The sequence below is a fragment of the Lepidochelys kempii genome, chromosome 15 (genome assembly GCF_965140265.1).
Source record: "Lepidochelys kempii isolate rLepKem1 chromosome 15, rLepKem1.hap2, whole genome shotgun sequence".
NCBI classification, from domain to species: Eukaryota; Metazoa; Chordata; order Testudines; family Cheloniidae; genus Lepidochelys; species Lepidochelys kempii.
This window is the reverse complement of record NC_133270.1, coordinates 13,927,704-13,940,124: the sequence shown is the minus strand read 5'-3', so window position 1 is coordinate 13,940,124 and position 12,421 is coordinate 13,927,704. Positions and strand designations below refer to the sequence as shown.

General features: G+C 51.6%; 1 protein-coding gene and 1 gene segment (V, D, J or C); one reads left to right on the top strand and one right to left on the bottom strand.

The window, feature by feature from the left end:
* Positions 1–4,451: 4,451 nt before the first annotated feature.
* LOC140898877 (immunoglobulin lambda variable 8-61-like) lies at positions 4,452–4,793 on the bottom strand. The segment is given in 1 exon segment: positions 4,452–4,793. A coding segment is annotated over 1 exon segment (342 nt).
* A 2,656-nt stretch (positions 4,794–7,449) lies between these two features.
* Positions 7,450–9,302, top strand: LOC140898876 (uncharacterized). The gene is made up of 2 exons (XM_073313405.1): positions 7,450–8,194; positions 8,782–9,302. The coding sequence occupies exons 1-2, from the start codon at positions 7,612–7,614 to the stop codon at positions 9,300–9,302; spliced, it is 1,104 nt and encodes a 367-aa protein (XP_073169506.1). The 5' UTR covers positions 7,450–7,611.
* Positions 9,303–12,421: the final 3,119 nt, after the last annotated feature.

Genomic DNA, 12,421 nt, shown 5'->3' with positions numbered 1-12,421 from the left:
ATCTGCTGCTCGCTTAATGGCTCCTGTCTTTTCAGTTCTGTCAAAAAGGGGCAGAGACAATCCAAAGGAGAGGCAGAGCAGCCCCGCTCTGTGCCTCACTGATAACTCTGTGCTCTCTGGTCACTCCAGATGCACTAGAACGGAGCAGATGCACTAGAACGGAGCAACGTACCAGTGTCTTCCATTCCAATCCTGACCTGAGGCCTCTGTCATTCTAGCCACAGGCCTTTGGCCAGTTTCACCAGCCACCTGAATATCTGCAACAGCTCAGTTCTTCCTGTCGTGAGCCTCTCACGTCAAGATCTCCAGTCATTTGTACTGGGCGTAACTGGGGACACCAGTGGAACCACCAAACTTATTTTCACTGGTGACCTGGGTCAGGATTTCAACTCTCTTCCCCAGAGGTGAAAGACAATATGTCGGATTATGATGATGTGTAAAACAACAGCATCCAGAGGCCCTAGTCACCCACTCTCAGGCTTTTGGCTCCCTAGTCATCAACTTTCTTGAGCGGAGACCCACCTCTCTCCCCCTCCTGACCAAGATATTTCCAGACTGAACAGTTCCCTGCCTTCACTGTGCTATTCCCAGCAAAAGACAGTCTGCCTCTCCAGGCCTGCTTGCTTTCTCCTCAGAGACTAATTACATTGCAATTGCCCATACTTCTAATTTACCACACGGTTCTTCCTAAGCAAACCCAGTTAATTCTTAAGGAAAAAGCATTCCAGAGAAAACATGAAAAACAATAAAAGAACCTACACGCCTGCTAGTCAGCTTACAGGAGCTCCCTGCCAGCCCAACCTCCATGAGAGCTCTGGGCCGTGCCACTCCTTCCTACCCTTCCTTAAGGACCAGGGCCCTCCCTGGGCTGGAAGTCCTGTCCACTTCCTAGATCAGAACAAAGGTCCTGAGTCCACTTAAAGTCAGGCTATTTATTTACGAGTCCTTTCTTTGTCAGCTGGTCCCCAAAGAACCCACTATATGTCTCTGAAATGTCCTAACAGAACAGGTGATCAGCAGACGAAAGGTTCAAGATTCAGAGGCTGTGTCCCTAAAGGGGGGGGTTGCAATCCCCTCCTCCCCATGACTTCCTAGGAATTCCACTTCACATGTCTTGTCCCAGAAGATTAGTCCTGCCTGCTACATTGTCCAGCTTGGTCGTCTGAAGGTCACAGTACTTCCCAGATAATGCGTTAAGCCTGTCTTCCTCCGAACCAAGTTCCAAACCATCCCGCAATGGTCCATAGACATTTGCATTTTTAATACAATGGGCTGTTAAAATACTTAAACTTGATTCAATAAGTTTCGTCCAGGATATTGCTGAAAATTGCCACGGTCACAGCCGTACTGACCCATCAGCGCAGGGCTGGGGGAAGCCACAGGGATTCACAACACTGAGTGAATGAACAGGCCCCAAGTTCTATTTCCATCTCTGGCATTGGCTCATTCTAGGACACTGGATAAGTCACTTAGCCCCTCTGCCTTTTTTCTTCCTGCTGCAGAATGAGGGCAATAAAACCCACCCGTGTCCTAGGGGTGTGGTGAGAATTCATCAGTCACTGTTTGCAAAGTGCTCTGAAGCTCTACAGTGCTCTAGGAACACTAGGTAGTCGGTAATACTGATTCCTGTCTAGCCCATTGTTCCGTCATGTTTCCCCGGCTGTCGGATCCTGGCTTCCCCACTAATGAATGTGGGATTGTGCGGTTCTAAGTCAGAGTCCTACCCTGTGCTCTGTGGAGCACTTGCTCATGTCCTGCAGAGAACTGGCTGGTCACAGGTGCTGGTTCCTCCCCTACCGTCCAGCGGCTAAACTGTGTTAAAAGAGACTAACAATACGTGCCATCCTTCCCCATTGCTGGCACCCATGTAAACACCATGAAGTGGTGTTGCCAGAGGGAACTCATGAGATTGCCAATGAAAGTCACCATGGTCCACTTGACTGAATGGGCAGCAGGTATCCCTGAGACCGGCTCTCTTTTAACACATGGTTCAGCCCATGCAAATAGCCTTCTTCTGGGGTGTCCCTCAGAGGCTTGTTACCCAACAGAGAAGCAGTGAGTAATGGATGGAGCTGTTCTAAGCTTATTAGCTGGCAGCCCTAGAGTGCATGGAAGCCTCTGTGAGGATGAGAGAGGGGCTGCTACTGGAATAACTCATCCTACAGTTCTAAGGAAAAGGAGTTTATTAAACTTCCCGTCATTGGCTGGAGGAAAAGTTGAATCTGGCCATTCCTGTAGCCATGACTTCCAACTATTCTCCCAGAGCTTCAGGACTTGGCCACCTAAGTTCTCAGAGTGGAAAGACTTTCATTCAGCAGGTGCAACTAATGAAAATATCTGCAGACGGCCCATGTGGATTCCTCTCCTCTAGCCCTGCATGCAGCCAGTCACAGACACATTTATCCCAGGGGATTCTCCATCACAGTTGATCCCTCTTTCTCTTCACAGGTCTGCTGTGCCCACTGTCTCTGGGAAATAACTGGCTCGGCAGGATTACTGCTGACAAGGACCTGGTGGTTTTAGTCCATCACAAATTGAATATGTGCCAACATGACGCAATTATAAAAAAGGCAAATATCGTTCTGGGGTGAATTAACAGGAGTCTTGTATTGAAGACACAGGAGAGAATTGTTTGGCTCCATTTGGCACTTGTATCCAGTGTTGGGCACCTCACTTTAAGAAAGATGTAAACAAACCGGAGAAGAGCAACACAAATGTTAAAGCTGGAGAAACATACCAGTGAGGCAAGGTAAATAAAATGGGCATGAAAAAAGATGACTATGGTGGGAACCCTGATAACAGCCTTCAAATATGTTAAGGAGTGTGAAAAAGAGGATGGTGATTAATTGTTCTCCGTGTCCATTCACGGTAGGACAAGGAGTGAACGGCTTAATCTGCAGCAGGGGAGGTTGAAATGAGATATTAAGAGCTGGAGACTCTTAAGGTGGGCCGGGGGCATGTTCGGAGAGCAGGGTGCTGCCAGGCCCTGCGTCTGCACAGCGGAGGGGACTGATGCCCTGCGCTCTCTGTTCCAATCGCACCCTGGGCACAGCTCTGAGCAGCTCAGGGAAGGAGCCATCTCGGGAGGGATCGCTCATGGTCCATGTCACGATTTGAGCATGGACGGTGGGGGATGGAGGGGGGCCTTGGGACCCAAGAACCTTATAACTCTGATGACTGGTGTCTTTCCCTGCTGAGACTGTTGTTCCTGCTGCTGGTACCCTCTGCTCCAAAGACCTGATCCAACGCGCACAGAAATCAAGGGGAGTCTTTTCAGTGACCTCCACAGGCTCTAGGCGACGGTCCCAAGAGCAGAGCTCCTGCCAAGCTCACAGCTTCTCTGTGCATCTCCACAGGGTAGCCCATTTCTGCTACGTCAGGGGCAGCGACCGACTGTTACCGGCACGGAGGGCTGGAGTTACGAGTCACCCCTCTGTACAGCCACATTAATAAAACTGAGCCCTCCTAATCCTCAGCTACCCTGTCTGTAGCTCCTCCTTCCGCTGTGCTCACGTAGGTCCTCAGTGCACGCTCATGGCCGTGGCCTGCGTCACACACGCTTGAGCGAACCCCCGTTCCCTGGTGCTGATCCAGGGTGTTCTCAATGCTGGGCTCTAGTCGGGATCTGTTCTGGGACGGCGTCCTTCTGCAGTCACACCAAATTTCATTCCACAGGCCATGAGCTCCAGACGCTTAGCTCTGAGGGTTGGTTCGAATCTGCAGTGCTGATGAAATTCACAGTTCAACTCCTGGGTTAAATCCTTGAAGGGATGGGTTGGGCTGGGTTGCCCAGTACAGGTTTGAATGTTCATAGAACAGTGCAGGGTCTTTCTCTCCAATGACCATTTGCAGGTCTCTCAGCAGTAAGGCAGAGCTAAGAAGCCCTTTCCCGTTAGCTGGGGAAGTGTTAGGGCAGATTGGCCAGGCTCTGATCTCATTGCAGTGTAAATCAGGAAGAGCTCCACGGAAGCCCTTTGTGAATTTGCTCACCAGTGCGAAAGACAGGGCTGCCAAGTGTCACACACCTCACTTGTCTGTCAGCCTTTGACAGCCCTGCCACGCCCGCCCGTCGATCGGAATCTCACACGTCTGGCTGGGCTGTGGCCAGGAGTTCTCTCGTGGCCACCAGAGACCATTATTGCGCATGGCACCTCAGAGAGGCAACGGCAGCTGCTGAGGGCAGATGACTCACAAAGGGTGTCTCTACGGGTATCTGAGAAGGAGTTGAAGGGGGACTAGAGAAGGGGGCAGGAACTGAGAAGGGACGGAATAGGGGACTGGAACTGAAAAGGAATGGGGGTAGATGAGGGAAGCCAGTGCAGGGATGGGAAAATGGGGGAGGCTGTCTCATAACCCATATACCTCCGGCTGTCACTGCCTCGTTAGCGCTACAGGAAGTCATCCCCCCAGATCAGAGGGAGACATGCACAGTAAACCCTGGCCTGCAGCTGCTATGCAGCGAAAAGGAAGGCTTCGTTCAACAGGGGAGTTTTCGTCTCAGTTCCCCATCTGACTGTGTCACTGTGAGGAGCACCCTCAGTCCACACAGCACAGTAATAATCAGCCTCATCCTCGGCCTGGGCTCCAGTGATGGTTAACGACGCCCTGTTACCATATGTCTCACCAGAGAAACGCTCGGGAATCCCGAAGGCTCTGCTCCTAGAGTCATAGATCAGTAACCGAGGGGCCTTCCCCGGTCTCTGCTGATACCGGGATGGGTGGTTTTTACTAATGAAATCCACTCCTTGCAGCGTGCAGTGCAGCTCGGCCGTCTCCCCTGGTTTCACTGCCATAGTGGAGCTTGTCTGAGTCAGCGCACTCTGGGAACTCCAACCTGGAGAGAGCAACAGAAACCAACCAATCACAACCTGCCTCTCTTGTCTGAGAAATGTTCTTCCCAAATCAGAGAGCGAGTCCCAGGCATTTCAACCCAGAGTCCAGTTAGTGATCAGCCCCTGGTCTTGGGATCCATTCAGAGAAACCCCACCCTCCACCCTTACCAACGCAGTAAGTGAGCAGCGTGAGGAGCAGAGGGGCCCAGGCCATGATGGGAATCCAGATGAGCTTGGCTTCCTGAGGCAAACGGGTCTGTGGCTGCAACCCTCCGATTCTCTCTTAAACACCCAGAGCTGGAGAACGGCCCCTTCATGCAAATCTACACCCTGCTCATTGGCTGGAGAGCATGTTCTAGAGAAGAAGAAAAAAAATTCAAAAGAAGTTGAGGGTCAAGGGTCAGCAGAAGAACAGGGCAGCATGAAGAATGAAGAAGAGGAGAAATCTAAGGAAGAGAAGGAAAAAGACCCCTGAATTCCTAATATTTGTCCAGCCACGTACAAGAAGTAACTGATTATGGTAGTGCTGCTCGTTGTACTATTGAAAGTCCTAATGCAACCAGGATTTGAATCCAGGTCTTCAGAACGCCCATTAGCACAGTAAGCCATTGTGTGCTACAGCCCAGTGATGTAATAAAAAGTCTGACAGCTACGGTTCTACGCAGCACAATGGAGAGCTACCAGCCCCGTTTGTCTTCTCAGCAATAGAAGACGTTTGCATTGCTCTTTAAAACCTTTCAGACTGATATTTAGTTATTCACTAAGGAAGTGCAGGTGTTTGGTATCCATTTCAGGCAGTGTAGGTTCCTTCAGTGTAAAGTACTTTCTGCTTTTAATTTTTATAGCACCTACCCTATGGCCACAAAGACACTGCAAAGATGGCTGGAAGGGATGGAAGTTTTCCCAGTGAATCAGTGCGTTCATGTTTGTTTAATCAGACATGGGTGCGAGTCCTGGTGTTGCTGAGGATTCCTTCCTGTAATTTGGCCTTCACGGGGTCTGCATGTGCCTCTCCCACTCCCCTTTTCAGAGGGGCAGAGGACAAAGAGCTCTGGGGCTCCCTGGGCACATGTACATGGCACCACAATGGGCAGGGGGTGGGTTGGAGGACAACGGAAAATAGAGAGGGGGGAGAATCGGTTGGGGGTGTAGAACACACATCGCTCAGCAGCCAGGACAGGCGGCTCCTGCCTGACCCCTTCCGCAAGTGCATTACAAGGAGTGTCTCTGGCATGAACAGGCCCCTGCAGCCCAGTCGCTCCCTCGCTCCTGCTATGGAAAACCCCTAGTTGCTGGGCACAACCTGAGCAAACAGCCCACGTGCAGGGAGGGCATGGACCCTTCCCCACCCCCACCTGCCACAGAAGGGCAGAACTGCTCCATAATCCCCTGTCTAGCTATTGCACCTCCCCTGCCTGGGGCAATTGAATGTGGATCTCCATAGCCACGGAACCAACGGCTTCAGCCCCTACCTCAAACTCCCCCTACATGTTGGCATGGAGGAGCACAGGCAGGGCCCATGGGGAAATGGGGAATGCATCTAGGCAGAGTCTCTGTCTCCTGCCACCTCCACATGGCAGGACCTTTCAGACTCTGCTGCCTGACCAGTTTCTGCACCTGTCTGGGGTACTGGGGGAAGAATTTGCCCCTAAATGAGTAAAAGCCAAATTCAAACTGGGACCAGGCCACAGAGGGTCACAAAGCCAGCCCCAACCAGAGAGAGCTCAGAGAGGAGTCACGGGATCAGTCACTTCCTGGCCTCCTTCATGATGGAAGAATGGACTCAAGAGTGACCAGGACTCTGCCAACCGGTGCCCCCGCTCTACCCCCCCTTCTGGCTGCTGTCCAGGGCGATGGCCAAGCAGAGGTGAAGGAAGATCGGTACGGTGCACACAGAAGCTCAAGCTGCCCCAAATGGAGTTTCTAGCTCCTGTTCCTTATTTCTTCTCTTTCCTTTTCTGTTTCTCTTTCCCCTCTGTCTGTCTGTCCGTCTGCTTGTGGCAACCAGCTGGAATGAGGCTGGGTAACTGTAACTCCACTGTAATATTATCACATGCCTCTGGTTCGAGTCTCCCTCCCCCAGGACGGGAATCGCGGGCTTGGCAGAGCCCTTAGCTGTGTTCAGAGTCAACCGAAAGCCACTGAACTCTGTGCTGTTCTGTGGACTGAGAGGCTTAGGTGCTGGAACTAGGGGGTTGGGCAGGCTCTCGGGTGTCCGTTATATGCAGGGTTTACAGTTTGGTTCAATGGCTCTCAGCACCGCCACTATAAATATTGTTCCAACACCCCAGCTGAGAGGGGAGCAGGGCCTGGCAAACTATCCCCCAGAAACACCAGAAACCAGGGGATTTCTGCAGCTCTAGTGACCTCTTCTGGCCAAACGACAGATCTGTGGCCTGGGCAAAACCTTTTCCTTTGCCTGAGCCCTGGTCTACACTAGGACTTTAGGTCGAATTTAGCAACGTTAAATCGATTTAAACCTGCACCCGTCCACACAGTGAAGCCCTTTATTTCGACTTAAAGGGCTCTTAAAATCGATTTCCTTACTCCACCCCTGACAAGTGGATTAGCGCTTAAATCGACGTTCCCGGCTCGAATTTGGGGAACTGTGGACACAATTCGATGGTATTGGCCTCCGGGAGCTATCCCAGAGTGCTCCATTCTGACCGCTCTGGACAGCACTCTCAACTCAGATGCACTGGCCAGGTAGACAGGAAAAGAACCGCAAACTTTTGAATCTCATTTCCTGTTTGGCCAGCGTGGCAAGCTGCAGGTGACCATGCAGAGCTCATCAGCACAGGTGACCATGATGGAGTCCCAGAATCACAAAAGAGCTCCAGCATGGACCGAACGGGAGGTACGGGATCTGATCGCTGTTTGGGGAGAGGAATCCGTGCTATCAGAACTCCGTTCCAGTTTTCGAAATGCCAAAACCTTTGTGAAAATCTCCCAGGGCATGAAGGACAGAGGCCATAACAGGGACCCGAAGCAGTGCCGCGTGAAACTGAAGGAGCTGAGGCAAGCCTACCAGAAAACCAGAGAGGCGAACAGCCGCTCTGGGTCAGAGCCCCAAACATGCCGCTTCTATGATGAGCTGCATGCCATTTTAGGGGGTTCAGCCACCACTACCCCAGCCGTGTTGTTTGACTCCTTCAATGGAGATGGAGGCAATACGGAAGCAGGTTTTGGGGACGAAGAAGATGATGATGAGGAGGAGGTTGTAGATAGCTCACAGCAAGCAAGCGGAGAAACCGGTTTTCCCGACAGCCAGGAACTGTTTCTCACCCTAGACCTGGAGCCAGTACCCCCCGAACCCACCCAAGGCTGCCTCCTGGACCCAGCAGGCGGAGAAGGGACCTCTGGTGAGTGTACCTTTTAAAATGCTATACATGGTTTAAAAGCAAGCATGTGAAAGGATTACTTTGCCCTGGCATTTGCGGTTCTCCTAGATGTAGTCCTAAAGCCTTTGCAAAAGGTTTCTGGGGAGGGCAGCCTTATTTCGTCCTTCATGGTAGGACACTTTACCACTCCAGGCCAGTAACACGTACTCGGGAATCACTGTAGAACAAAGCATTGCAGTGTATGTTTGCTGGCATTCAACCAAAATCCGTTCTTTATCTCTCTGTGTTTTCCTCAGGAGAGTGAGATATAATTCATGGTCACCTGGTTGAAATAGAGTGCTTTTCTTCAGGGACACTCAGAGGTGCCCGTTCCTGCTGTGCTGTTTGCCTGTGGCTGAACAGAAATGTTCTCCGCTGTTAGCCACAGGGAGGGGGGAAGGTTGAGGGGGTAGTCACGCGGTGGGAGGAGGCAAAATGCGACCTTGTAACGAAAGCACATGTGCTATGTATGTAATGTTAACAGCAAGGTTTACCCTGAAAGAGTGTAGCCACTGTTTTATAAAATGTGTCTTTTTAAATACCGCTGTCCCTTTTTTTTTCTCCACCAGCTGCATGTGTTTCAATGATCACAGGATCTTCTCCTTCCCAGAGGCTAGTGAAGCTTAGAAAGAAAAAAAAACGCTCTCGCGATGAAATGTTCTCCGAGCTCATGCTGTCCTCCCACACTGACAGAGCACAGACGAATGCGTGGAGGCAAATAATGTCAGAGTGCAGGAAAGCACAAAATGACCGGGAGGAGAGGTGGAGGGCTAAAGAGAGTAAGTGGCGGGCTGAAGACAGGGCTGAAGCTCAAATGTGGCGGCAGCGTGATGAGAGGAGGCAGGATTCAATGCTGAGGCTGCTGCAGGACCAAACCAGAATGCTCCAGTGTATGGTTGAGCTGCAGCAAAGGCAGCTGGAGCACAGACTGCCACTGCTGCCCCTCTGTAACCAACCGCCCTCCTCCCCAAGTTCCATAGCCTCCACACCCAGACGCCCAAGAACGCGGTGGGGGGGCCTCCGGCCAACCAACCACTCCACCACAGAGGATTGCCCAAAAAAAAGAAGGCTGTCATTCAATAAATTTTAAAGTTGTAAACTTTTAAAGTGCTGTGCTTAAAGTGCTGTGTGGCATTTTCCTTCCCTCCTCCACCACCCCTCCTGGGATACCTTGGTAGTCATCTCCCTATTTGTGTGATGAATGAATAACGAATGCATGACTGTGAAGCAGCAATGACTTTATTGCCTCTGCAAGCGGTGATTAAAGGGAGGAGGGGAGGGTGGTTAGCTTACAGGGAAGTTGAGTGAACCAAGGGGCGGGGGGTTTCATCAAGGAGAAACAAACAGAACTTTCACAGCGTAGCCTGGCCAGTCATGAAACTGGTTTTCAAAGCTTCTCTGATGCGTACCGCGCCCTCCTGTGCTCTTCTAACCGCCCTGGTGTCTGGCTGCGCGTAACCAGCAGCTAGGCGATTTGCCTCAGCCTCCCACCCCGCCATAAACGTCTCCCCCTTACTCTCACAGATATTGTGGAGCACACAGCAAGCAGTAATAACAGTGGGAATATTGGTTTCGCTGAGGTCTAAGCGAGTCAGTAAACTGCGCCAGCGCGCCTTTAAACATCCAAATGCACATTCTACCACCATTCTGCACTTGCTCAGCCTGTAGTTGAACAGCTCCTGACTACTGTCCAGGCTGCCTGTGTACGGCTTCATGAGCCATGGCATTAAGGGGTAGGCTGGGTCCCCAAGGATACATATAGGCATTTCAACATCCCCAACAGTTATTTTCTGGTCTGGGAATAAAGTCCCTTCCTGCAGCTTTTGAAACAGACCAGAGTTCCTGAAGATGCGAGCGTCATGCACCTTTCCCGGCCATCCCACGTTGATGTTGGTGAAACGTCCCTTGTGATCCACCAGAGCTTGCAGCACTATCGAAAAGTACCCCTTGCGGTTTATGTACTCGGCGGCTTGGTGCTCCGGTGCCAAGATAGGGATATGGGTTCCGTCTATAGCCCCACCACAGTTAGGGAATCCCATTGCAGCAAAGCCATCCACTATGACCTGCACATTTCCCAGGGTCACTACCCTTGATATCAGCAGATCTTTGATTGCGTGAGCTACTTGCATAACAGCAGCCCCCACAGTAGATTTGCCCACTCCAAATTGATTCCCAACTGACCGGTAGCTGTCTGGCGTTGCAAGCTTCCACAGGGCTATCGCCACTCGCTTCTCAACTGTGAGGGCTGCTCTCATCCTGGTATTCATGCGCTTCAGGGCAGGGGAAAGCAAGTCACAAAGTTCCATGAAAGTGCCCTTACGCATGCGAAAGTTTCGCAGCCACTGGGAATCGTCCCAGACCTGCAACACTATGCGGTCCCACCAGTCTGTGCTTGTTTCCCAAGCCCAGAATCGGCGTTCCACAGCATGAACCTGCCCCATTAGCACCATGATGTATGCATTGTCAGGGCCCATGCTTTCAGAGAAATCTGTGTCCATGTCCTGATCACTCACGGGACCGCGCTGACGTCGCCTCCTCGCCCGGTATCGCGTTGCCATGTTCTGGTGCTGCATATACTGCTGGATAATGCGTGTGGTGGTTGATGTGCTCCTAATTGCCAAAATGAGCTCAGCGGCCTCCATGCTTGCCTTGGTATGGCGTCCGCACAGAAAAAAGGTGCGGAACGATTGTCTGCCGTTGCTCTGACGGAGGGAGGGGCGACTGACGACATGGCTTACAGGGTTGGCTTCAGGGAGCTAAAATCAACAAAGGGTGTGCCTGTACATCAAGGAGTATTTCAGGCAGGACTGCACGGAGGGTTCCAATAAGAAATGGTGCACCTAAGTTATCGTTGTTATTGGAACAAGGAGGTTAGCCTGGCCTCTGATTGATACATGGCTAGATTTACCTCGCTGCGCCTTCTCTGTGAGTGACTGCAGTGTGATCTAGACAGGGGAGGAGGAAAATGAGTACAAAACAAATCTGGTCTATTTCTTGTTCTGACCCACTCCATCTATCCTTTACATCTTTGGCTGGCAGCAGACGGTGCAGAAGGACTGCATGCCATCCACATCTCATGGCTGCTTGGCAGAAGATGGTACAGTACGACTGCTAGCCATCTTCATCTCTTGCCTGCCTGGCATAAGATGGTACAATACGACTGCTAGGAATCCTCATCTCTTGCCTGCCTGGCAGAAGATGGTACAGTACGACTGCTAGCAGTCCGTATCGCCTGCCCGCTCACCATAAGACGGTTCAATAGGACTGCAGGACTAAAGAGAATGACCTGGTCAAGTCACTCCAAATTTAGTCCCTGCGCCCATGTCTGCCCAGGCGCTCCCAGCTGACGTGGCCAGGAGCACCTCGGACACGACGAGGACGACTACCAGTCGTATTGCACCGTCTGCTGCCAGAAGGCAATGGGTTGCTGCTACTGTGCAGCAAAGCCGTACCGCGTCTGCCAGCACCCAGGAGACATAGGGTGACGGTTACCTGAGCTGGCTACATGCTTGCCGTGGTATGGTGTCTGCACAGGTAACTCATGAAAAAAGGCGCGAAACAATTGTCTGCCCTTGCTTTCACGGAGGGAGGGAGGGAACGGGGGCCTGACGACACGTACCCAGAACCACCCGCGACAATGTTTTAGCCCCATCAGAGTGCTCCATTGTGAGTGCTCTGGACAGCACTCTCAGATGCCCGATTGTTTGCCATTGCTCTGACGCTGGGAGGGGCGCTTACAGGGTTGGCTTCAGGGAGCTAAAATCAACAAAGGGGGTGGCTTTACATCAAGGAGTATTTCAGGCAGGACTTCACGGAGGGTTCCAATAAGAAATGGTGCACCTAAGTTATCGTTGTTATTGGAACAAGGAGGTTAGCCTGGCCTCTGATTGATACATGGCTAGATTTACCTCGCTGCACCTTCTCTGTAAGTGACTGCAGTGTGATCTAGAAGAATGAGTCCCCTAGACAGGGGAGGGGGGGAAGCAAATCTGGTCTATTTCTTGTTTTGATCCACTCCATCTATCTTTTACATCTTTGGCTGGCAGCAGACGGTGCAGAAGGACTGCATGCCATCCACATCTCATGGCTGCTCGGCAGAAGATGGTACAGTACGACTGCTAGCAGTCCGTATCGCCTGCCCGCTCACCATAAGACGGTTCAATAGGACTGACTGCAGGACTAAAGAGAATGACCTGCTCAAGTCACTCC

Coding starts and splice junctions, on each gene's coding strand:
- LOC140898876 (XM_073313405.1), top strand. CDS start 7,612: ATGCAGAGCTCATCAGCACAGGTGACCATGATGGAGTCCCAGAATCAC. Junction 8,195..8,781: donor AGGCGGAGAAGGGACCTCTG/GTGAGTGTACCT, acceptor TTTCTCCACCAG/CTGCATGTGTTTCAATGATC.